General features: G+C 42.1%; 3 protein-coding genes across 12 annotated transcripts in view; 2 read left to right on the top strand and 1 right to left on the bottom strand.

Annotated features, from left to right (window-relative positions):
* The window catches only part of ift22 (intraflagellar transport 22 homolog (Chlamydomonas)), a 56,556-nt gene extending 39,527 nt beyond the window's left edge, over positions 1 to 17,029 (bottom strand). For 2 of the 5 annotated variants that reach the window (XR_015102813.1, XM_086128941.1), the window contains exons 1-6: positions 16,898 to 17,029; positions 15,214 to 15,248; positions 7,147 to 7,229; positions 6,948 to 7,034; positions 6,667 to 6,869; positions 6,427 to 6,600 (exon numbers count right to left, since the gene is read on the bottom strand). Coding sequence is in view for 2 of the 5 variants with exons in the window: in XM_086128941.1 (XP_085985067.1) it covers positions 6,452 to 6,600; positions 6,667 to 6,869; positions 6,948 to 7,034; positions 7,147 to 7,229; positions 15,214 to 15,248; positions 16,898 to 16,949 (609 nt within the window). In the remaining 3 variants the exon portion in view is untranslated. Of the gene's footprint in view, positions 1 to 3,816; positions 6,601 to 6,666; positions 6,870 to 6,947; positions 7,035 to 7,146; positions 7,230 to 7,388; positions 7,720 to 15,213; positions 15,249 to 16,897 lie in introns of those variants that run through there. The other 3 variants (XR_015102814.1, XM_086128940.1, XR_015102815.1) reach the window with 3 other exon arrangements.
* On the top strand, positions 7,709 to 20,049 carry LOC147194739 (uncharacterized). Of its 5 annotated transcripts, none has more exons than XM_086128931.1 (26): positions 7,709 to 7,865; positions 8,206 to 8,374; positions 8,483 to 8,603; positions 8,673 to 8,804; positions 8,879 to 8,953; positions 9,403 to 9,474; positions 9,622 to 9,738; positions 9,817 to 10,002; positions 10,084 to 10,193; positions 10,995 to 12,645; positions 13,178 to 13,264; positions 13,362 to 13,457; positions 13,694 to 13,789; positions 13,887 to 13,982; positions 14,092 to 14,187; positions 14,287 to 14,382; positions 14,486 to 14,581; positions 14,679 to 14,765; positions 14,863 to 14,958; positions 15,059 to 15,154; positions 15,851 to 15,952; positions 16,908 to 17,066; positions 17,939 to 18,039; positions 18,116 to 18,329; positions 18,979 to 19,071; positions 19,156 to 20,049. In XM_086128931.1, exons 2-26 carry the CDS (start codon positions 8,211 to 8,213, stop codon positions 19,321 to 19,323), a joined length of 4,407 nt encoding a protein of 1,468 aa, XP_085985057.1. In that variant the 5' UTR covers positions 7,709 to 7,865; positions 8,206 to 8,210; the 3' UTR covers positions 19,324 to 20,049. The 5 variants fall into 5 exon arrangements, with proteins under 5 accessions (XP_085985057.1, XP_085985056.1, XP_085985055.1 ...); XM_086128930.1 differs by having other exon boundaries at positions 7,709 to 7,942; XM_086128929.1 differs by lacking the exon at positions 7,709 to 7,865 and having other exon boundaries at positions 8,069 to 8,374.
* On the top strand, positions 19,225 to 24,342 carry bcl10 (BCL10 immune signaling adaptor). 2 transcript variants are annotated; one of them, XM_086128938.1, is made up of 3 exons: positions 19,225 to 19,341; positions 21,577 to 21,865; positions 22,150 to 24,342. In XM_086128938.1, exons 2-3 carry the CDS (start codon positions 21,589 to 21,591, stop codon positions 22,524 to 22,526), a joined length of 654 nt encoding a protein of 217 aa, XP_085985064.1. In that variant the 5' UTR covers positions 19,225 to 19,341; positions 21,577 to 21,588; the 3' UTR covers positions 22,527 to 24,342. The 2 variants fall into 2 exon arrangements, with proteins under 2 accessions (XP_085985064.1, XP_085985063.1); XM_086128937.1 differs by lacking the exon at positions 19,225 to 19,341 and adding an exon at positions 20,742 to 21,002.
* The last annotated feature ends 42 nt before the right edge of the window (positions 24,343 to 24,384 follow it).

Raw genomic sequence — 24,384 nt, 5'->3', positions numbered from 1 at the left:
AAACTAAGCGTACGTAAACCGGATCCGCCATTCACATGCAGAGCGTGCAGGTCACATTCACAGTTTATATAGAGTTATCCAAGTGCAGAAGTGTGCCGGGTGTGTGAGTGTCCAAGTGTCAACATTTCCAAAAGGTGTGCATGCGTGTTTGCCGTAATGAGCAAGTGATGAGATGATCTGTCACCACCACCAGCAGCACTCATTTTGTCCTCCCTTCTAACCATGTCTAACTGCTTGCATCTTTTTTGTTTTTGTTTTTTTCCCTCCTACCAGGTGCGGACATTGGCTGGATGTTGCCGTCTCCCGGGTGGGATAGCGAGAGAGGAGGCCGGTTTAACCGGAGGGATTCCTGGCAGAGTGATTTGTTTTTTTATGTAATGTAAATCACATTGCCAGGGATTTCCAACCGGTTACAACTAAAACGCACACATGGAGCCCAACCGGAACAGAATACACTCAGCTGCCACAACGTTAGGTACACCTGCACAAGCTAAGACGCCCAAAGCAAATATTGTATTAAATATTTTCCCATAAATTTTCCACGTTACTGCCGTTTTGTCCATAGCAAGAACGCAAGAACACTTACGCCAAGTACAGTCTTCCAAAAGAATGTACACAAGGATGTTCTTCCCCAAATTATTAATTAGTTTTTTTTAATCTGGGACTTAATCATAATTAATTAACTAATCAATCAGTTAAATAAATACAGAAAGTAGATCAATTTTGAGTGTACATTGTCATTCAGAAATTTGGGGTCACTTCAAAATGTTCTGTGATGTCTGCAAGCTGAGCCTTCAGGCAGTGTGATGTCATTTTCAGTTGACAGGAGGTGGCAAAATGGCCACCCCCTGAGATGGATCAAAACTGGTGAATTTTTTTTAATGGTTTCACATACACACAAACACACACACCATTTCACAAGACAGTGCTAAAGGGAACCCGATAAGCATAAAAAAAATCCACCCATTTTTTTTCCATCTCAGGGGGCGGCCATTTTGCCATTTGCTGTCAACTGAAAATGACATCACAGTGCCTGAGGGCTCATCTTGCAAACATCACAGGACACACACACACACACACACACACACACACATACATCCACATGCTTTATCCGAGCCAAACTCCCCCGACCGCGATCTGATTAATCCATGCGTTTGGCTCTAAATTTCCCTCCTCACTACAGCACAAGCCATCTGGACGCCTCAAGAGTTTGGACGAGGCGCAGGACTTAGCTCGCTTCGTGAACAGTTCAGTGGAAAAGCCTGTGTTCACAGTGGCTAAGTTCCGCTCCTTGCGAGCCTTTCCAGCGTTTTGAAGCGCCGCTGTTGTAACAGCTGCCAAGAGTCAACGTGGAATCAACTTATATATGAAGTTAAGAAACGAGCCGCTGTCCGGTTGTCAAAAGCAAGAGATAAGAAAGAAAAGTCTTCTCTGCAATAAGAATGTTTTAAAAAAAAAAAAAACGGTCTTCAGATTTGTAAAGTGATTACTTTGTCACAGTTTGATCATGTTTGCATAGCTTATTGGCTATGAACCGGTTTATTTTTTTACCCTAAAAGGAGTGCCCAGTTTAAAATGTTTCATAAAGCCTGCTCTAACAGTACAGTAAGTTTTGACTTTTTATTTGGATGTGAACGGGTGACCGGGGAGTGAAAGTGTATGCACAGAAGAATAGGCGCACTGGCGCTATGTCAAGAAGGTGAAGGGGATGCGTGCCTTTAAAATTTTCATGTAAAAAGTATTCTTAAGTATCCATTGGCTCTTTGTTATCACTTTTTAGTGCCAACTCAGTATGTCAAAGTGCATGTGTGTCTTGAAATGTTTCACAAACACTGCTCATAAAGTTTATGATGGGCTTTGTTTAGACTTTCGTAGGTGCTGGAGAAAAGGGGGTGCGTCAACGCTCCCAAATTTCAGTTCACTACACAAGTGAACAATAATTAAGGTGGTTGTGTCTGACATGGCTGGTGAGTGGACATGCTTAAGAAAAGTTCCTGCTTTTATAGATTTTTGGGTTATTTATAAGCTTCACGATATGCTATCTAAAGAAGCCTTGGTAACGCATAGCATAGGAGCAGGGGGTGGGGGGTAAGTGAAGGCTGAGTCACACACAGGAAGGAAATACAGGAAATGTCTCATCGGGGGGAGAAAACAAGTAGCGATGTAATTGTGAACTTTGAGCGCAATTACTGTCTGGGTGGTCAACAGCGGAAGCTGCATCCAAGTTTGTGTGAATGTAAGGCTTTACGAATCGCGCTCTGACCACAACGCTGCTAATAGACTGTTATGTAACATATTTGTCGAAAAGGCAGCAGCGGGGAGAAAAAAAAGCTCAACAACTGAGGGAAATCCAACCCAAAGGCGGCCAAATAATCATACACTTTCACCCTGTGTTGGTAGAGCTCACATGTATTGATGAAAAGCTAAGACATTTTCATCATATGATTATTGGGAGAAAAATGACCACCGTGATGTGGATTAACATGATATTCCAAAAGGTAATGTGTCTGGGAATTGCAAATGGATGGTCAAAGTATTTTCACAGCTGCAAAAAAATTAAAACTAAAAAAAACTAAAATTTACATACGCAAAAAAACTGATAAAATAAACACAAATATAAGAAAAAATGAAAAATATGGGAAAAATAACTAAAATTGCATGTGAGAAAATTACAAAAATATATGTATGTACACAACTGGAGAAAGATAGCGAACAACAAAATTGTTTTTAAAAAAAACAGAAAACTATTAGATGAAACAGACAAAAAAAAAATCTCCCCAAAAATATACTGTAAACATTTTCTGTCTGATTGCTGATACTTTCAATCTCAGATATGCTAAATACAGTATCAGTGACAATTCAGATTTGAAATGTCACTAGTCACCGTGACCATTTCATCCTAGTGACATCAAATCAAATTGTTTTATTAGACAGCATGAACACAACATCAGTGGAACTATCAACATCATCATTTTTAATGTACTTTGGTCATGTTTTTCGATTTTAATTTTCATTGGCTGCTCTGGGGACTTACTGGACCGTGATTACCATTTTTCTTCCTTTTGAAGACAGAACTAGTTTGAACAATGACACTCACTGAACTGAGCTCTCGTCGGGGCTGTTTAACGTCAGTTTCACTATACTTGAGATCGATGAATGGTGATAGGAAAATATTGCAAATGTGGGAAGATTCAGATCAGATCCGTTCAGGACGATTTCGAGGAAACCAGCAAAGTCACAAGAGTTTTGCTTGCTTGTGTTCTACTTCTCCCCTGTGTGGCGACCAAAGGGCGGTGCGCGGGTGCCTGGGTTCAACCTCCTGTGCCTACTGAGCTGATAACAGTTGGATGTTCACCAAGCACTGGCTCAGTTCAGCAGGAACCGGAGTTAGGCCCCCTCAAAACGACATGGGACCGGCTCCCCGTCGTTCCAACATGATCGAGGGCTTTCGCCACACTCACTATACAAGTCAAAATTGAGAAAATCTGCCTCGGCTGGTTTGGTTTTATGACAAGACTACAGGCAAGGATTTTTAAAATTGTTATTATTATTATTATTATTATTATATTTGTATTCCCGACATTATCATTAACATGCCTTACCATAAAAATTGTACTGTGTTTTCTTGTGCTTCTTTCATGTCACCCACTGACTTACGGTATATGTATTTTACATGCCAATAAAATCCTTTCAAAGCAGATGAAATCTCAGACTTGACTAATTATGAAGGTGCCATACAGTTTACAGTGGGGGAAATAATGCTTTGAAAACCTGCTGAATGTAGAGTGTCCTCTTACAAAGAAATTAACATTCATATTGCATTTTTTCAATTTATACACACATATTTATATACAGACGTTGTTCCTTTTACTGAGTGAACAAAATATTGGCTCCCCTACAACTCAAGCCATAATTGTGGTTAGTGCCCCTGTGGCTTACTCATAGCTGTGGACAACCAGCCTATTACAATTCAAATACTCCTCATCTCAGCGCATTATGCATATAAAGCATACCTGTTCAACAAATAAATTATCTTTCAATCTTCATACCAGCACAGGCAAAACAAAACAAAACAGCTGTCAAACAGTTAGGGACAAGATATAAACTTGCACCAGGGTGGAATGTGTTCCAAAAACATCCTCAAAAGGCTTTGTGAGAAGGTGGTAACTAATAGCGCCATTATTCCAAAGTGGAAGACACACAAAATGGCCATCGGTTGCACTCGGTATGGCGCTCGGTGCAAAATCTTGCCTCATGGCGTGAGAATGATCACGAAAAAGGTAAGGAAGCGGCCTTCAGGGAAATGGCAGGGCCTTGGTAATGATCAGAAGGCAATTTGGATGTCAGAAATCCAAAAAAGGGTTGGGAACACATTGTGCCCAAAAAGTATTGATATCTTGCCCACCAGTTGGCCCCAAATGACTTGGAGAAGGCATGGGAGGATTTACTGTGGTCAGATGAAACCAATGTTTCGCTAATTGGGCATGGATTTGACCCACCATGTTTGGAGAATGAACCAAATCCATTATTTTATAATGATCAGAGTTGAAATTCAAGATTTTTTTGTTAATCGTGCAACAAAACATTTAGAATGAAACATTGTTTCCTTATTTTTTTTTTAATCATATATGCTTTCTTCACACCATTTACCAGTCAAAGGTTTTCTTTACAATGTGTCCTATTTATCCCCACTAGTCTAAACACAGCATTCAGATTAATATTGTGTTTGTGGAATATTAAGCATAAAAATACACCCGTTTTGATCCACCTCAGGGGCAGCCATTTTGCCACTTGCTGTCGACTGAAAATGACATCACAGTCGCTCAGGACTCAGGGAACAACCAAACATAGCTCACCTTTTGAGTTTTCTGAGCTTGGTCATGTGACATTTGCAAGATAAACCCTTCGGCAGTGTGCTGACAGCAAGAGGCAAAATGGCGGCCCCCTGAGATGGAGAGCAATGTGTGGGTTTTGCTGCTTAATTCATATTCCACAAACACAAAATTAATCCGAATACAATGTTAAGAGCAGCGGGGCCACACAGAGCACATTACTGTCAAGAAAATGTTTGACTTGCCTTTTGCTTTAATATGTTGATACAGTAGTGACACGAGGGCTTACACTTGATTCCAACATTAACACACACAAACACACCAAAAATATGATACTCTTATGGTATACGTCATGTACAATTTGACGTGCAGCACACTGACCGATGATGACTCTTTGTGACGACAACTATCAAGTTGTAATGACGGGTTAGAAGTGGACAAGCCCTTCAAAAGATACTGAACTAGAACTAGAATAAGATACCGGTTAATCACATTTTGAGCAATATGCAGCTATGCAAATGCAATCAACTCTTGAAGTGCAGCTAAAAACATGCTTGAGCACGTTTGAGATATTACTTCATCCTTTCTAAGACTCTTTCTTTAATGAACCTAATGACAAATGATATGCTTCGAGCAAGCGGGTCAGTCCAGGACAAAGCATTGACTTGGGGAATAGGATGATTATTAGACCGAATGCGTCAAGTGTTTGAAATTCTGAAATTGCAGCATGAGGTTAAGAGACGACTTTTAAGTTTCTTGTGCAAAACGAAATGATGCCCCCATGGCCGATCGCTGGCCCATCTTACCATGTGTGTGTGTGCTACTGGCCGAATTGAATGATGTTCGTTTTCACCTCAATTGCGAGTTTAGTCACCCTGACCTCTTTTTTTCATCATCCTGTCTGTCCATTTGAAATTATGACTCATTCACTGTGTTTGTATCTCGATATGAGTATCTTGACGCTGCGGGGTGACATCCAAAAGGCACTCTAAATATAGAATGTGCCATTTCTCTCTTCTTGTAGAGAGAAACTGACTGCTATAATAAATTAATTGATGATAAAATGCCCTATCTGCAGTTGATATCCTGCTTGTGCAGTTTTTTTAAGTGAACATTTGCCTGCAAGGACACAGTGTGACTGTGTAAATACAGGACTGTATTGATTCAAGGTTGTTTGCTTTTGCGGATGAGAACTTTAAAGGATGGTTATCCTTATGATTACCTGAAATATTTTTTTCCTTGCAGGTTTTATGCAAAAACTGGACTGCTTTTAGTAACTGTTCATAATTCCCTATATCCCTTGATTAAGGCCCCAGTTCCAGCTGAAGAAAAACAGCCCGAAAGCATGAGGCTGCCACAGGGCTCCAAATTGCCCAAAACATGGCACCGCTAAATTATTCATTCATTTATTTTGTCTTTACCCCTTCAAATATTTAGTACGAGAATGTGTCATAGTAAAGATGTTTACTTGGTGACCCCTGTTCTACACACGAAATATAAACAAGTATATAATATAGAAGTCTATGAGAGCTACAGTAACCCATCTGATATTCTGATGAATCATTTAGAAATGTTAGAGGAGAAAAAAAGCTACCTGCAAATTTTAAGAGATTTTGTTGCTACGTGATGATGGACATCTCCTCCCGCTCCCGACTTTCCGAAAGTGTATTTACAACTTTCCCCAGGTAGCTGCAGAAAGCTCGCCTCAGGTCCTCGGGCTCCTCCTCCATTTCAGAATGAATAAGTGGAAGTCTGCTCAGCTGTGAGGCTGCATTTAAAAAAAAAAGTGAAGCATTGTTCATTTATAATATAGAAGCCATTGAAAAAGGATTACCTAAAGGCAGTCGACCTTCTTCTATTGCACTGCCGGGCTTGTGATGTGCAATGAGCAGACACTGGCTGTCCTGCAAGCCCTGCGAGGAGATGAACATCGAGTGCCAGGTCTCGATTTCTTTCAAGTGACTTGGAACGTCTGGATTAAAAATGAGCACCACACCACTGCAGTCCTTGGTGAGTGCAGGCCAGCACGACTCAAACCTGGAAGAGGAAGCAGTCTGTAAAATGTTATCTTCATGGTGCAAATTAAGTGAAAGAAAGAAGGTTTATCCAACACACTTGAAGTCGCCAGAGCAGTCCCAGAGCTCAACCTCGCACGATTTTACCTCACCGCAACCATCCAATTGTGTTTCAAATTCTAGTATCCTGCAAGAATAAAAAAATGCAGCGCCGTAGAAACACCACTATTAATTTCATCATGCATATCTTAAACTAGAGAGCTGTTGGTGATATTTGAGGATTGTCATGTAGCTTGTACCTGACTGCTTGAGTGGGTCTGTATTCGCCTCCAACATTTTCTGTTGCGTCTGAGAGAAAATTTGCGAGGACAGATTTCCCACTCTGAAATGAATATCTCTGTATTAGTCAGACAAATGTGAGGGGACCATTTACAGAAACCATGGATCAGTGCTGGTTTGTCATTTAGTTTTATAACTGAACACATGTGAAGCAACAGCTGCGTTAAACACTATACGGTTCAAGGTGTGTATTTTTACTTACCTCATTTGGACCAATTAGGAGTATTTTAGCTTTGAACATTGTAGTATCGAGGCTGAGTACCATTAGCCGTCAAGCTAACTGCGATTTAAGACGCAACAGCGCATTTACGAGAGCAAATATCAGTTGTGTGCTTGTGATATACGCCTGTATGTCGAATTAAGGCTACTTTTGAAGCGTTGGAGTAGATGAAAAAAAACGTACTCGTATATCTTCGTAGCTGTTTGTTAGCAGAGCTCGCAACGGTAAACTTCCGTTTAGTTTCTATGGTTTCAGGCAACGCTCTCTGCTCATTGGCTGTCAGCGAATTTGATCGCGTGAAACACCACCTACTTCTACCTAAATGCAGCGAATCGGCGATGAGGAAACAAAGTGACGTAATCTATGATCCCTTGACTAGCCAATCGTCTTCAAATCACCGAGATTGATGAAGTGGGCGGGTGTTTTGGAGTGCTCGCCGTCTGAAACAAAACCAAATCCGTGAGTTATGTCTTTATTAACAGCAGTCTGCTTGTGAGCATTTAATTATAGGGAAGTCGGCGCTGACTGTGTTTTCGGTAAGTCGTATTACTTGATCCAAACGAAATGTTTAAACGTCATAAAGGGGGGGAGTTAACACCACGGTTCCCTGACAACACACCTTGGCGACACAAGCTAACACCCAAGATCAAATAGAACCTTCATTCAGTTGAGTGCATTTCTCACTGTATTAGTAATAAATGTATCTTAGATTTGTATAGCGCCTTTGAAGTCACTCATGAGGGTAAATAAAATGTTTAATACGTTAGGAACCTCTCTATTATTGTTGCATCGATGACAGGAGTTATGTGTCCCGAGAATGAACGGCAGAGTCAACCTCCTGGCTGCAGTTCCTCAGCCAGGCTGGGTGTGACACTGACTTGTGCAGACCTCGAAGGCTCTCGTGAAGCCTCAAAGACCATCTGGACTAACACTGGTCTCAACAGAACGCCACAGGTTGAGGTCCACTGGTGAGGAACATGCATGCGTCCTAAGAAGACATTGTGAAGCAACAGCCGTAAGCTGCCTAAAAAATGACCCACATATCAAACTGTTCTATCTCCACATAACCATTGTAGTCCGTGTAAGGCAGGGGACAACAACAAAGGGTTTGGATCATTCGTGAAGAGACTAATGGATGCCGAAGCTGCCATTGTCTCTGCAGCCGCGCAGCTCCTGTCATTCAAAGACATTCTAAGGGTACGTTTCTCAACTCGTGTCGTGTTGTGAGCAGAGTAAATTCCTAATGTTTCCCCTTGTTCGTCAAAGGATGCTCCATCGTCTGCAGTCAACCGGCAGCGCACAGTAAAGCACAGAAAACTCTTGCTCCAAAAAATGGAGGACTTTCGTCAAATTAACCAGGCTGTGCGCCAAAGACTGAACCAGCTTCTGGATGAGGAGGTTGGTTGTCATGCACTTCATCTTCAGGCTTAAATGGAAAGTTTATGAGTGTTTTTTTTCTTCTTTTTAACCAGACTGATCGCCTTGATGCGAGCACTAAGATTGACGCTTTGCTGAATAAGATCCTCCAGATTGAACGTGAAAATCAGGTGTGTTTTGTGAAGAATGCACACAAGTGCATACATGCTACGAAAGTGATACCAAAGGAATGAAGGACACTACAGTATAGGAACTAAAATATGAAAACAACTCGCAAGTGCCAATAGTCATAACTCCAACCATCCATCCATGGTTGCCAGCCAGTCACCGGGTACATATAGAAAGACAACCGTTCAGTCACGTTCACACCTACAGACGAGGTGGGGTCTCAATAAACCTAAGGTGCGTGTTTTTGAAGCATGGGAGGAAATAGGGGCTACCCACACAAAATCCACGCAAGCACGGAGAGAACATTCAAAGCCAGCCTTTTCAGAAGAGCACTCTTGATGTAGAAACTCTTTTTGTTGTTGTTGTTGTTGTAATGGCCTCGTGTCCTAATGCTTTTTGTCTTTGTAGTGGATAATATACATTGTGGTTTACTCTCATTTGTTCTCTCCAGCTTCTAAAAGGTGACCTTGGTGTAACACAAAGAAGAGCGGAAGAGCTGATGTATCTGCAGCAAAAAGACCAGGCGAGTACATGCCACATGTTAGCATTGTTCAATGCTCTGTCACAACTACCAAGTTATATCCCCATTCAATTCAAGTGCAGTTTACGCAGGACAGTGACAAGGGAAAAAAAGACAGTTTCAATAAGCAGTAATTCTTCTTGACCGCAGGAGAACATCAAGAGTGCTCTTAACATAGCTAAGTCTGCAGAAGGCGCTCGCGCCCGTATACAGGGGCAGCTACGCAACAAGGAGGCAGAAAACAATCGATTGACTGTGCAAGTGCGGGTGAGAAGCCCTGAATGTGTTGCCCCTCAATCCCAGGATGAGCAAGTTGTCATGATATAGCACATTCTCCTTTTCTAGACACTTGAGCGAACCCTAACTCAACACAAGGCAGAGCTAGATGACCTTAAAGCATCCCTGGCGGCTCTGATGGAACAGACCTCGCAGGAGAAGGAGGCCCTCAAGAAGGCCTCACGTGTGCACAAGCAGAAAGCTGAGCGATTCGAGGCGACCCTTGAGAAAAGCTTGACTCAGCTGCAGGATAAGGTGCGACCCAGAGTCCATACAGGTGACTCACTTGGCTTTCCTGTTGCAAAGACTTTATATCCAATTTTTGTCTCCTATCAGGACGCACAGCTGTCATCTCTCCAAGAAAAGAGAGACACGTGGAAGCGGGAGAAGGAGCAACTGACTGAGGAGAACCACAAACTAACTACTCACGTGGAGTTACTGCAAAAGTAAGTTGTTTCCAAACGTGTACACTAATTTAAAAGGGGGCATGTTCTGCAAAAATGTATTTTTAATTGCTTGTGTGCTAGTAGTTGGGTTTTGTAATGCCTTCGCACCCATAAAGTGTAAAATTAAACGACCTACTCTTTAGTGAGCCGGAATTTAAAAAAAAAAACATTGTGATTGAGCTGATCTGAATCATCTGGAATTGTATCTGTTCCGCACTGATCTACGATGTCCACAATTTGCTTCATGTTCCAATTAATTTGCTCTTAATTTGGGAAGATGTACTGCTCCTGTCATGGTCCAAAATGAAACACTAATCCCATCTAGTGGCAGAAAAATGCCCTCAACACAAATGTGGCTCAGTGTTTCACTTAAACTTGTATAGTTCATCTTTTTAACTTTAAATAACTATGTAAATTACAATTAAATTATTGTATCGGTGAACTAAAATACAAAACCCTATTTTGTATTCAGTAAACTTCGTCCACCTTTATGTTTATTAACATTCGTATGAAAAACCTATACTTTATTGTACATTTAGAACAATTATTAAACGTGTGATTTTTCAGTGATTAATTGTGAGTTAATTATAAAAATAATGTGATTAATTATGATTAGAATTGTAATATTCCGCCATATATATATATATGCCTGAATGTGTGTAAATGTTTGGGTGTGTGGTAAATGTTTGTTTTAATTAGTTTTAAGTTGCATGAAAAACAGCATTAAAAAGCAGTCAATTAAATTTGATGACAGCTGTGCAAAACCTGTTCAGAAGTCTTCTTTAACTTTTATACTTGAAGGCAAGGAATCGCCATCCCGATGAAGATGCAGAAGGACATGGAGAAGCAGGCGGTAATGGTGAAGGAGCGAGAGAGAGAGTGGGAGGAGAGGGTGAGGCAAAGGGAGAAAGAGAGGATCAAGGGAAAGGAGGCCAGGGCGAAGGAGAGGGAGAAGGAACGGATGGAATGGGAGACGAGGGAGAAGGAACTGGAGGAAAGGATGAAGGAAAGGAAGGAGCAGGAGCACAGGGAGAGGGAATGGGCAAAGGGAAGGGAGGCGAGGGAGAAGGAATTGGAGGACAGGATGAAGGAAAGAAAGGAGCAGGAGCACAGGGAGAGGGAATGGATGAAGGAACGGGAGGAGAGGGAGAAGGAATTGGAGGACAGGATGAAGGAAAGGAAGGAGCAAGAGTACAGGCAGAGGGAATGGGCGAAGGAAAGGGAGGTGAGGGAGAAGGAATTGGAGGGCAGGATGAAGGAAAGGAAGGAGCAGGAGCACAGGGAGAGGGAATGGGCGAAGGGAAGGGACACGAGGGAGAAAGAATTAGAGGACGGAATGAAGGAAAGGAAGGAGCAAGAGTACAGGCAGAGGGAATGGGCGAAGGAACGGGAGGTGAGGGAGAAGGAATTGGAGGGCAGGATGAAGGAAAGGAAGGAGCAGGAGCACAGGGAGAGGGAATGGGCGAAGGGAAGGGACGCGAGGGAGAAAGAATTAGAGGACGGAATGAAGGAAAGGAAGGAGCAGGAGCACAGGGAGAGGGAATGGATGAAGGAACGGGAGGAGAGGGAGAAGGAATTGGAGGACAGGATGAAGGAAAGGAAGGAGCAGGAGCACAGGGAGAGGGAATGGGCGAAGGGAAGGGACGCGAGGGAGAAAGAATTAGAGGACGGAATGAAGGAAAGGAAGGAGCAGGAGCACAGGGGGAGGGAATGGGTCAAGGGAAAGGAGCCAAGGGAGAAGGAATTAGAAGACAGGATGAAGGAAAGGAAGGAACAGGAGAACAAGGAGAGGGAATGGATGAAGGAAAGGGAGTCGAGGGAGAAGGAATTAGATGACAGAATGAAGGAAAGGAAGGAGCAGGAACACAGGGAGAGGGAATGGGTCAAGGGAAAGGAGCCGAGGGAGAAGGAATTAGAGGACAGGATGAAGGAAAGGAAGGAACAGGAGAACAAGGAGAGGGAATGGTCGAAGGAAAGGGAGGCAAGGGAGAAAGAATTTGAGGACAGGATGAAGGAAAGGAAGGAGCAGGCGAACAAGGAGAGGGAATGGGTCAAGGAAAGGGAGGAGATGGAAAAGGTCTTCGAGGACAGGATGAAGGAAAGGAAGGAGCAGGAGCACAAGGAGAGAGAATGGGTGAAGGAAAGGGAGGAGAGGGAGAAGGAAAGGAGGGAGTGGGAAGACGAAGAGAAGGAACGATTGATGGGAAGGGCAGAGAGGGAGAGGAGGGATTGGCAGAAGCAATGTGAGGAGAGGGAGAAGGAATGGGTGAGAGAGACGGAAAGGAGGGAAATGGAGAAGGCGAGAGAGGGCACCTCTAACAGGGGGCAGTGGCAAGAAAGGAGAGTGGAGGAAGTGGCGGAGACCTCCTCGGGACATGGCGGTGTGGCACATCAGCTTGAAAGATTCAAAGTGCAAGAGGAGCACGACAGCGGCAGTTATGCTATGCTCAAGGTACAATCAGCTGCCCGCCGCATTTATTCTAAATTGGAAATCTATTTATTTCTATGCGTCATTGTGCACTGAAAATGATTGATGTTAAGTAGTGCAATACAAATACAGTACATATATTTTCCTTCACATAGTCCTGATTATCATTTTGGCGCTAATCTTTCAGCTCCATTATGTCTCATGTAAATGTTCCAGGGGCCAAATTAAAGAACTGCTCGTTATGTAGCACCGATGGAAATGTTACTGTATGTAACCTGAACAACCCCGAAGCTCATTATTTGATCGGCCCTCATCTAATGTTGTACAATAGTATATCAATCAAAATTGATCGTTTGATGCGGCTATTGTATTTATGCTCATAGGATTGTAAATGTGTTTCCTAATTAACAGGAAAAAAATTACTTTATGGCAGGCACTCCGGACATATACAACAATTAATATACAGGCCTTAAAAAGTATAGTTTACACAAATGCATCCCCTTTAAATGTGTCACAAAATCTACATAATGTGCGTGCGTGTTCCTTGTGTGTTAAGTTGGAGAAGCAGCTTGCTGAATGTGAGGCAGCCCTGGTCCAAGAGAAGAGTGAGAAGGACCGCGTCGTTGAACAGATTCAAAAGAAGGTTAGCACACCTGCTTCACTGTCAGGAAATCTGGGTTCGAGTCTCCTTTAAACGTGTCACAAAATCCACATCGTGTGTGTGTCCCTTATGTGTTCAGTTGGAGAAGCAGCTTGCTGAATGTGAGGCAGCCCTGGTCCAAGAGAAGAGTGCGTCAAGTGAGAAGGACCGCGTCGTTGAACAGTTTCAAAAGAAGGTTAGCACACCAGTTTAACTGTCAGGAAATCTGGGTTTGAGTCTCCTTATACTCATTCACTCCCAAAGACGTTTTTAAACGTCTTTTCAGACATGGTCTAGAATTGGCTGGTACTGAATGAGTTAACTCATTCAGTAATGTGTGTGTGTGTGTGTGTGTGTGTGTGTGTGTGTGTGTGTGTGTGTGTGTGTGTGTGTGTGTGTGTGTGTGTGTGTGTGTGTGTGTCCCTTGTTCAGTTGGAGAAGCAGCTTGCCGAATATGAGGCAGCCCTGGACCAAGAGAAGAGTGTGTCAAGTGATAAGGACTGCGTCATTGAACAGGTTCAAAAGAAGGTTAGCACACCTGCTTCACTGTCAGGAAATCTTGGTTCGAGTCTCCCTTAAATGTGTCACAAAATCTACATTGTGTGTGTCTCCCTTGTGTGTTCAGTTGGAGAAGCAACTTGCTGAATGTGAGGCAGCCCTGGTCCAAGAGAAGAGTGCATCAAGTGAGAAGGACCGCGTCGTTGAACAGGTTCAAAAGAAGGTTAGCACACCTGCTTTACTGTCAGGAAATCTGGGTTCGAGTCTCCTTTAAATCTGTCACAAAATCTCCATACAATGTGTGTGTGTGTGTTTGTGTCTCCCTTGTTCAGTTGGAGAAGCAACTTGCTGAATATGAGGCAGCCCTGGTCCAAGAGAAGAGTGTGTCGAGTGAGAAGGACCGCGTCGTTGAACAAGTTCAAAAGAAGGTTAACACACCTGCCTCACTGTCAGGAAATCTGGGTTCGAGTCTCCTTTCAATGTGTCACAAAATCGACATAATTTGTGTGTGTCCCTTGTGTGTTCAGTTGGAGAAGCGACTGGCTGAATGTGAGGCAGCTCTGGTCCAAGAGAAGAGTGCATCGAGTGAGAAGGACTGCGTCGTTGAACATTTTCAAAAGAAGGTTGGCACACCTGTTTCACTGTCAAGAAATCTGGGTTCGAGTCTCCTTTAAATGTCTCACAAAATCTACATCTACATCATGTGTGTGTGTGTCCCTTGTTCAGTTGGAGAAGCAGCTTGCTGAATATGAGGCAGCCCTGGTCCAAGAGAAGAGTGTGTCGAGTGAGAAGGAATGCGTCATTGAACAGGTTCAAAAGAAGGTTAGCACACCTGCTTCACTGTCAGGAAATCTGGGTTCAAGTCTCCTTTAAATGTGTCACAAAATCTACATAATGTGTGTGTCCCTTGTGTGTTCAGTTGGAGAAGCAGCTTGCTGAATGTGAGGCAGCCCTGGTCCAAGAGAAGAGTGAGAAGGACCGCGCCGTTAAACAGATTCGAAAGAAGGTAGCACACCTACTTCACTGTCAGGAAATCTGGGTTCGAGTCTGCTTTCAATGTGTCACAAAATCTACATAATTGTTTGTGTGTGTCCCTTGTTCAGTTGGAGAAGCAGCTTGCTGAATGTGAGGCAGCTCTGGTCCAAGAGAAGAGTGCGTTGAGTGAGAAGGACCGCGCAGTTGAACAAGTTCAAAAGAAGGTGAGCACACCTGCTTCGCTGTCAGGAAATCTGGGTTCGAGTCTCCTTTCAATGTGTCACAAAATCTACATAATTGTGTGTGTGTGTGTCCCTCGTTCAGTTGGAGAAGCAGCTTGCTGAATGTAAGGCAGCCCTGGTCCAAGAGAAGAGTGTGTCAAGTGAGAAGGACAGCGCCGTTGAACAGGTTCAAAAGAAGGTTAGCACACCTGCTTCACTGTCAGAAAATCTGGGTCCGAGTCTCTCTGTGGAGTTTACCTCGCTCTCCTTGTGCTTCTGTTTCCTGATGCAATCTACAAACAAAAAAACATGGAAGAAAAATATGAGACCTTCAGCTCCCTGTTTATTTTAAATGCCTAGTCCAAGCAAAGGTACATTTGTGTGGACTAATATATGGATGACGACAAAAACAGCTCTTGGGAGTTAAATTTAACAGTTGATCGAGACATTTAATTCACCCTTTTATGGATGGCGTACTACAGTGGGCAGCTTATCAGGTTATCAGGTTACAGGGTCCAAGGTTAGTTCTTACATTAATAGTTATGGCAATTATCTGCCAAAAACTGTGCTATTACGCATTCCTATTTTCTTTTGTGTCACTTAGCCACCTGATACACTTTTAGCAGGACCAAACTAAACATTTGGCTTTTGAACAACAATTTTGGAGTAGTTTGAAGAAGATCTAGCTTTATGACATTATTACATTACATTATTTTATAATGCAATCATCAACTTTACTAAATTGTTCAAAGGTGTGCATGTGAGTGGTTATTTGTCAATGTGAGCCCTGTGATTGGCCGGCATCGATTCCCGGGCCTGAAGTAAGCCAGCATGATGAGGACGTGCACAGTAGAAAATGAATCGCTGAATAATTTGAATTCTGTGTTCCTTTCAGGTTGCATCGCTGGAAGCAGAGTTGAGCAATGCGAAGCTCCAATATAAAAATGTATCAGAGGAGCTTCAGAAAATGCAAGGAGAAGACTCAAAAGCTCAACAGGTAATTTACTTCTGATGTTTTCAACAGCCTCAAGATGTTTCATGCCACTCCCAGTTTACTGTCAAACATGATAGAATGTTACATCTTTATTTTGAAACAACCACATAGCTGTCACTAGCTTAATGCTAACGTTAAAACATCAAGGGAAATGCACATGTAACCCTTTCAGCAACTGATATTTGCACACAAATGGTGCAGCAACACATTAAGACATTCAAAATAACAGTACTCGCTCACCTCGAGAGTACAGACGTCCATGTATAGTACATCCATCTATCTTACACTGCCCCCAGGTGGCCGAGGCAGCAGGACAATGGTAATTAAATTGATTTCAATTCAATTTAATTGGGTCATGACTGTGTGTTTGTATGAAGTATAATATTATACAGTGATATTTTTGTCATTTGAAAAAAAACCATTTTGTGTTATTTTGCGGGCGGCTTGAGCCGATTAATGCCATTTTAATTCCTTTCGCTGCAAACTATGACTTGAGATACAAGTTATTTGAGTTGCAAGCGTGGTTAGGGAATGAATTAAACAAGACATCACTGTATTGCATTTACTTCAGTGCTTGATTGTTCACACGCGGACGTTAATGAGCAAACTGCTGAGCCCATTTGAATCGCCAGTAGAACCTAAGCAATCAGAAGAATTAGTGTGTAGTCCGACAGCATGTAGCTTTAAGGTTAACTGTATCAATTGTCAGACTAGAAGCATTATTTATTATTCATGTAGCACTCCCCGACACTGTTTAAAAAAAACATTTTTTTTCCCCAGTGTATCTTCAGTAAATCAATGCAACAGTATGTTCCGCTCTGCAAAGATTTATACAGGGGTCGACAGATAAACGCTCTTCCTCATTCTGGGAGGTAGCATAGCTCGTGTTAGTTTCGCGACATGCAAAGCAGAGCCCATCAGTCAGGTTTGATGACACTTTAGTCTAACCTTCTGTCAGGTGAGGCAGGAGCTGCAGGGCCGCGTCGAAGAGCTGCAGCATTTGCCTAAAACGCTGAAAAAGACCGAGCTGAAGCTGCTCGCTTGCCAGGAGAAGCTACAAACCTCAGAGAGGAAGTGCTCAGAACAGGCGGAGGACATTACGAAGCTGCAGTTTGAGGTGTGCTAGCAGGAAGGCTTAACAAGGAAGGGGGCCGTACTTGGGGAATCAAATTTGTCATTCCGGGACCATCACCATTGTGCAATAGAATTTGAAGTGTTTTCGGAAGGGAGAAAAAAAAACATGAATAAAATGTAGAGTTTTTCCCAAATATATGTAGTATTAAAAATCTAATAAAGAATGTCACTTTTTTTAAAACGGGAGTTATTTTATAGACAAAACTGAATACAATTAAATGAGTCATTATAGTATTTTTTATGTAATCTGAAATATGTTGTCCTATATTGTATATATTTTTTTTACTTTCTTGTTGTAATTAAAACTAAAAGCTAACTAAATAGAATTCATAAATGTATCTTCAGTTCTCTATTTGCAAATATGTACAAAAAAATTCACCGATAATAATAAATGGATATGTTTTTTAAAAAATCACAGGTGTATGTAAAATATGCAATTTTATGTGCGTAAGCATGATAATATAACAAAAAAAATCTTTTATAATTAAAAAAAATCCACGTAGGTCATATTGAAAGTTCGTTCTAAAAAATGGAGTAATACGTACATAGCCTAACCAAAAATGTCATACTTGTATTGACGTTTTTTTTACATAGTTTCAATTAAAGAGACAAATAATTAAGTTAAACATAAAGACTCGTTATGGATGATAAATGACTAATATTGAAGTCTTTAGATGGAAGATTTAAAAACAGAACTGTCGTATAATCATTCTAAATCTGATGAAATACCAGCCCACTATGTACTTGTACAAACAAGCAAAACATCAGAGGAACTATTTACTAAAAAGCCCCAAAACATTTATCTCACAGTATCTAATAGGTAATTAATGCTGCATCTGCATTTTGAACTAACAGATGCAGACTCAAGTGAATTTGGTGAGATCGGCCGAGGAGCTGAGAGAGTCCGCTGACAAGACCCGTTCGCAAGTGCAAGAACAAGTGGACAGCCTGCAAAAGTAAGACAACGGCAAAGACTCAGCTGACCGAATTAGACCCTAGCGAAAGCAACCCTGACTCAAAAGGTTTGTTTAGGACGCTGGAGCAGCTGCGCCAAGAGAAACTGGACTTGGAACGTAGGCTGGAGACCCAAGAGCAAGCTCTTCGCCACAGCAGCCAGCTACTTGAGCAACGCTCCACGCAGTGCTCGGAGCTCGAACGCCAGCTAGAGCAACGGATGTTCGAATGCAAAATGCTCAACCAGCAGCTGGCTCAAAACTCAACAGACTTTTTGGATTTCAAAGAACAGGTAATTTCGCCGTGCGGATGAGAGCACACAAACGCAACCCCAGAATATTATCTCATCCTCTGAACCAGGAGATAAAAAATAAACACCTATTTGTGAAACCATTTTTTGTTGTTGTTTGCCGACCGGAGAATCAAAAAATTATACAGTCCAGTCACTTTGCATGATGCTCTGTGAACCAGGAAGCAGGATGTTCACTAAGAACCGGACCCAAACTATCAAAAATATGGCAGCGCACCGTCTTTCTGCCATTTGAGCTGGGATGCTGATTAGGGATGGGTGGATTACCAATTTGACAGTTTTATAATTTAAGAGGGTTCCCTCAGCCTGCCATGAAAGTTTTTGGAATGTGGGAGGAAACCGGAGTGCCCGGACAAAACCCACGCAGGCATGGGTAGAACATGCAAACTCCACAGAGGAAGGCCGGAGCAGGGATCGAACCCACGACCTCTGCACTGTGAGACGGACGTCTTCTTTTATTCCCCATGTGTTTAGCTATGTGTTTGGTTTTTTGACCCACATTACTTTTATGTTTTTCAACCCAAATGCACAGTATTGTGTGTTTAATCCACATTTCTTAATCCATATTGCAGTAGGTATAACAATGTACCGGGTATCATTCTAAATCAGAAATACATTATTACATTTACAGGTGAAAAATGTCAAAGAGCAAGTTCTGTCCAAAAACGAGGCCCTTCAGAGCACTGTGAATGAGCTGAGGCTTCTCCGTCAGAGCAAGATGAAGGTGAGTACCAACCGTCCCTTTTCCCACTCACACCACGCGTGTACTTTACATTCTACCTAGAGGTGTTTGTCTGTGCCCATTTAGGCGGAGAAGAATTATGAGGCGCGTGTGAAAGAGCTGCAGCTCAACCTTGACCAGTGCGAAAGCCACAAGAAGAACATGCAGAACTACGTGGACTTCCTCAAAAACTCTTACCTGATGATATTTGAAGATCCAATATCCACTTTTTGGTCTTCAGCGTTTGTGAACTGACCTCCTACTTTTCAACAAGTAATATTTATTGTTATCACTTTTGGGAGGAAACACAATTTAAATAAGGAATATCCGGTTAATACACAGCATCACAGTTCGGTAGTGGGTAGTATGTCTGCCTCACCATTTTTGAAGTACAGGTTCGAATCCTTTCTGTTTGGATGTCCTCACCATGGTTAGTGGTGGTGTCTTCAGGTAGTCTGGCATCGTCCCGCATTCCAAAAAATATGCGTGTTCATTGGAGACTCTAATTGTGCAAAGGTGTGAACTGTGGTTTGTTTGTATGTGCCCGCAGATTATGTTCATTGTGTTTTGTCATTGAATAAATATTGAGCAATGGACTGATTATAGATCAGGGGTGGGCAAACTTTTTGGCTAGGGGGCCGCATTGACTTTTAAAATTTGATAGAAAGGCCAGGTCAGCACAAGCTATGGTACATGAAAAAAAAACTGCATTTGTTGACAGTCCATATCAAACATCAACAGAACAAAAGCATGAACGTACTGTATTAATATACTTTTTTAAAAGACAACAGTGTTGTTGATGACCTATTTTAGCCTGTGCATTGCTGCAGATGGGTTGTGATCAGACCAGTAGAAGTAGAGCGATACAGAGGTCCGAGGTGGTCGATAAGATCCCCCCGTGTTCTGCAACTTCAAGTCAATGCGCCACCTGGCGGTGAAATGCCTGTCATTGCAAGTCCAAATAAAATGAATGCAATCATTCACATCGAACCTTAATTGTGGACCAACCTTCGGTGGGCCGGATTAAAAAGACCAACGGCCCGGATCTGGCCCGCGGGCCGTAGTTTGCCCATCTCTGTTATAGATCCTTGTTTGTTGGATTAAAAAGCACAATAAGCGTCTATTCCACTGAGCGTTTTCGAAGGCACTTGATTGATTTTGATGTCATAGTGATCAATTGAAGTCAGTTGCCCACTGGAAATGTGGCTTTCTCGTCAGGGTTCATTCAAGGTTGCAATGTTTGCAAAACGCTTGGCAACAGTTTTAGTGATTTTTCTTGTCGCAAGAAGAAGAAGAAAAAACAGACTGGTGATGCGTCCAGCTGCTAGAAAAATGCTATAATCTTGAGTGACAACGCACTGACACTGACAACGCACCCACTCACAATACCCTGAGCATCTGACAGTTTCTGGCCGGCACAACGATGTTCTTGGAACGTGCTGGAACAACCTCCCTTCTAACCTAACATCTAAAGCCCCCATACGTAACGGAATCTGATGAACAAACCAATCTACAACAGGGTTTGCTTAAAAAAAAAATCAAATATAAAAAAACATGTCCAACAGCGACACCCCGAGTCAGAGTGAGGATATTGCACCACATCACAATTTGAGTGACGTTTGAAGTTCGCCCCCTTGGCCTCGTGTTGACGTAACCAATCAGGAAGTCCGGGCTTTCCCCCCGTTCGTTTACTGAAAACACAAAACATAAGCGAATGCTCCGGATTTAACCTTATATCAAAAACAAAAACTCGAAAGTAAACTTTTTTTTTGTGGTAAGAACTTAATGCGGAACTTAGTTTAGTGTTTGCTTTTTAGTGGAACACCTGGCTTTTTTTTGTTGTTTTTTTGGGGGGGGTCTTACTTTTTGAAATCCTCGCGAGGATGGACGTTCCTCAACTCACTGAAGATGAGATGGCGGAAATTAAAAAAGACGTGAGTACGCTGGCTCACTCCCCTAATGGACGACGTAGTATTGAGCGTTCAACAAAAGACATCGAAAAAGCCGCCTTCTTTGTATTTTTAGTGAGTGAAGGGAACGTGGAACGTACCCAACCACGACACCGTTTTCAAAAACAGATTATGTAAATGCATTAACGTTAGTTACACCTGTACAGCCACTACATACTAATCTATGCTTTAATCGTCGTGATTTTTTAAAAAGATTTAAATGAATTTGGAACGTACTAAATCGCAACTGCACCGTGTTCAGAGTATGTAGGCCTATTTCGTGAACATTTGGTACACCTGTAGAGTCACACAATCATACTATTATTCTGTAGTAGGCCTCGGCCCATTCAAATGCCAATGGTTCACATGTCATGAAGCAGTTACACAAAATAAAACCATTTCACCATGCATTTATATCGGGGCATGTTGCCGCAGCCCCCCAGCAGTTGCCACCATGTGTGGCCACCCACATGCTTAAGTAATGCGATTCTTGTTTATGACTTTTTAAAATTGCAATGGGAAATTTTTGAAAAATGAACTCTCCAACATCGTGCGCCAGGTCCTGACCCGGATGCGGCATTACCTCTGTGAGAAGATCCGGGCCCGGTGCCATCTAGACTACCTGCGCTCCCGCCGTATCTTGACCAGGGATGACGCTGAGGAGATCAACAGCAAGACCACGCAGACCAGAAGGACAGGGTGGCTACTGGACATTCTCACCGAGAACCCCCGTGGCCTTGACGTCCTGGTCGACTCGATCCGGGAGCTGCGCTCGCAAAACTTCCTCATCCACAAGATTACAGACGAGGTGCAGAAGGCCAAGAATGAGAAGCTGGAGTCTCTCAGAGGTTCGAAGGTCACATCTTTAAGTTTAATGAAGGGCTGTCACAAACTAATCTTTTTAGAAGTATTACTCTCTTTTGCCTGATGTAATATTGTACTCATATTTCATTCATTCATTTCTTATTATCAAGATAGTAAATTCTGGATTTCTGTTAGTTATAAAATTCTAATCACAATTACAGCAGAGAATGTTTTTTTCACTCTATGACTTGAACTATTGAAGTAATTATTCAACAATATTTCGATCCATATGTTGCGATCCACCTGTATTTCTTCTGTTGTTCTGCAGCCGCAGCTTCCAGTTCCTCACCCAAGAGCAGCCTCACCCCTCCATGTTCCTCCCAGGAGGTCTCCAGTACATTCTCAAGTGACTCCACCTTGCTCTGCTACCCGGACGGATCACAAAGCCCCTCCACTCTTGAAGTCGGCGCCCGCCCCAGTGCGCCGTCGCTACCGAATGATGGCGGACTAAAGTCTGTGGTCTCCTCCTCCACCTTAACCTCCTCTAGCCTCCCCAGGCCAGGAGAACCGGGAGCTCCCGCGGTACCCGTGGAGGAGGACGAGGAGCAGTTACCGGAGTCCACCTGCAGCGGAGCAGACCCTAACTTCCAACCGCTCCGCTCGCGTTGTCTTACTCCCGCGTCATATCAGAGCACCTTTTACTAAAATAGGGTTAGTATGTTTCCATTAAAAGAAAAATCCGGTACACTCATCAACCACTAAGGAGATGTCCTGCTGCTTTTTAATACAGTATAAAATAGGGCTGAACAATAATGAAAAATAATCCAATTGTTATTTGTTTTTTGTTTTTTTCCTCTTAATATTACGATTGCGACTTAATCTGCAATGTTTTTGGACAACAACTGTGGCGCAACTGTCAATCAATCAGTCAGTCATAAATCAAATCACATCAATTGTGCTGACAAATGTTTGGCTTTATCACCTGACTATTTAACGTTTAATGAAATATTTGATATGTAAACATGTGGACTGCACTTAATTTATCAGACAATAAAATTAAATACAAATAAAATAAAACAAAACATACGTAGCTGTAAAATCGTGTGAACAGCCCAAAATAAGGATCCCAAATTGCGGGAAGGTACGATGCATAAATGCATGTTATTGACAGGATTTAACAGTGCATAATATAAAAGTCAACCGGCCGAAATGTTTTTCTTTTTTTCTTCCCAAATTGCAGTCTTCGCATAAAAATAAAAGATTGCTTTCCACTGCATTCTAATGACACTTTAAATGTAATTGTTCAGCCCTAGCATAAACTACTAGTCACTACACTGTATAGTACACCGAAACATGCACAAATAACAGATTCATCTCTGAAAAATTAAAGAGAAAAAAACTACGCTGAGATTTATAATCACATTTAAATTAGTGTTGTCTTTATCCGATCCTAAAATCACCAATATGGTGTGGTTTCTGCACTCGCTTGCTTATTTATTTTTTTTATACACAAAAGACATATTGGAGTAATACAAGAGCTGCATCCCCAAAATTTACAGAGATAATAATACTCATGTTGAGATCATTCATCCATCCATCCATTTCCAATAGCTCTTGTCCTCATGAGGGTCATGGGTGAGCCAGTGCCTGTCCCACAGGACTTATCACACAGAGACTACCCAAGGAAATACATGCCGTTTCTAAATGACAATTTCATTTATTAAGGCACACAATAAAATCCTAAACTACCTGTCACTATGTGAAAAAGTAACCCCCCCCCCCTCCTTGTTAAATCTCAAAGTAACTGTGACTAAGTTCAATTTAACAGGCAACACGCTAGCACCACATTTGTTGACTCAAGAAACCACACAAATAAAATCCAAAGAAATTAGAAAAAAAGTTATTGAAATCTGTCAGTGTGGAAGAGGTTATAAAGCCATTTCCAAGACTCTGGGGTTTTGGCAATCCACTGTCAGAAACATTATCCACAAATTGATAAAACGGAATGAATATGGGAGGAAGCTAGAGTACTTGGAGGAAACCCACATGAGGCACAGGGAAAACATGAGCCGAGATTTGAACCCCAAACTTCAGAACTGTGAGGCGTCACTTTTTCTGCCATAAGTCAAAGACTCAATCCTAAATACTGATATTAACTCATCCATCTTAAATGTATCCAAATGAGTCTGCTTGTTCTTCTTTTATCTTGTGATAATGACTCTATCATTTCTGAAAATGTTTTGGGATAGGAAGCATTATTTCATCTATCTACCCGAGCGGGCGAGAGCCGACGTACACCTTGGACTGATTGCCAGCCAATCATAGGACATATATATGACCATTCACCCTCACGTTCACACCTATGGACAATTTGTCATGCAAGAATGTGGGGAACACATAGTGCCTGGGTAAAAAAAAAAAAAGCAAAGGAGAGATTCATTAAATGTAGCCAAATCAGGTTGAGGTCTTTCTAATATGTCTGCTCAGAAATGTTATGCAATAAAACACAAGACAAACTGAACCCTGATTAAAACTTCTCTTCTTGAACTCTCATTCGTTACAG

The sequence above is a fragment of the Hippocampus guttulatus genome, chromosome 14 (assembly GCF_054856545.1).
Source record: "Hippocampus guttulatus isolate MCC_2025c chromosome 14, RoL_Hgut_1.0, whole genome shotgun sequence".
In the NCBI taxonomy this organism is placed as follows: Eukaryota; Metazoa; Chordata; class Actinopteri; order Syngnathiformes; family Syngnathidae; genus Hippocampus; species Hippocampus guttulatus.
The sequence above is the reverse complement of the archived record's forward strand: the minus strand, read 5'-3'. Positions and strand labels throughout refer to the sequence as shown.

Excerpts from the sequence above, each read along its gene's own strand:
- LOC147194739 (XM_086128929.1), top strand. The coding sequence starts at position 8,199 with ATGACAGGAGTTATGTGTCCCGAGAATGAACGGCAGAGTCAACCTCCT. Across the intron at positions 9,739-9,816 it reads GATTGACTGTGCAAGTGCGG|ACACTTGAGCGAACCCTAAC; the intron begins GTGAGAAGCCCT and ends CTCCTTTTCTAG. Across the intron at positions 14,766-14,862 it reads TTAAACAGATTCGAAAGAAG|TTGGAGAAGCAGCTTGCTGA; the intron begins GTAGCACACCTA and ends TCCCTTGTTCAG.
- bcl10 (XM_086128937.1), top strand. The coding sequence starts at position 20,952 with ATGGACGTTCCTCAACTCACTGAAGATGAGATGGCGGAAATTAAAAAA. Across the intron at positions 21,003-21,576 it reads TGGCGGAAATTAAAAAAGAC|GTCCTGACCCGGATGCGGCA; the intron begins GTGAGTACGCTG and ends ATCGTGCGCCAG. Across the intron at positions 21,866-22,149 it reads GAAGCTGGAGTCTCTCAGAG|CCGCAGCTTCCAGTTCCTCA; the intron begins GTTCGAAGGTCA and ends GTTGTTCTGCAG.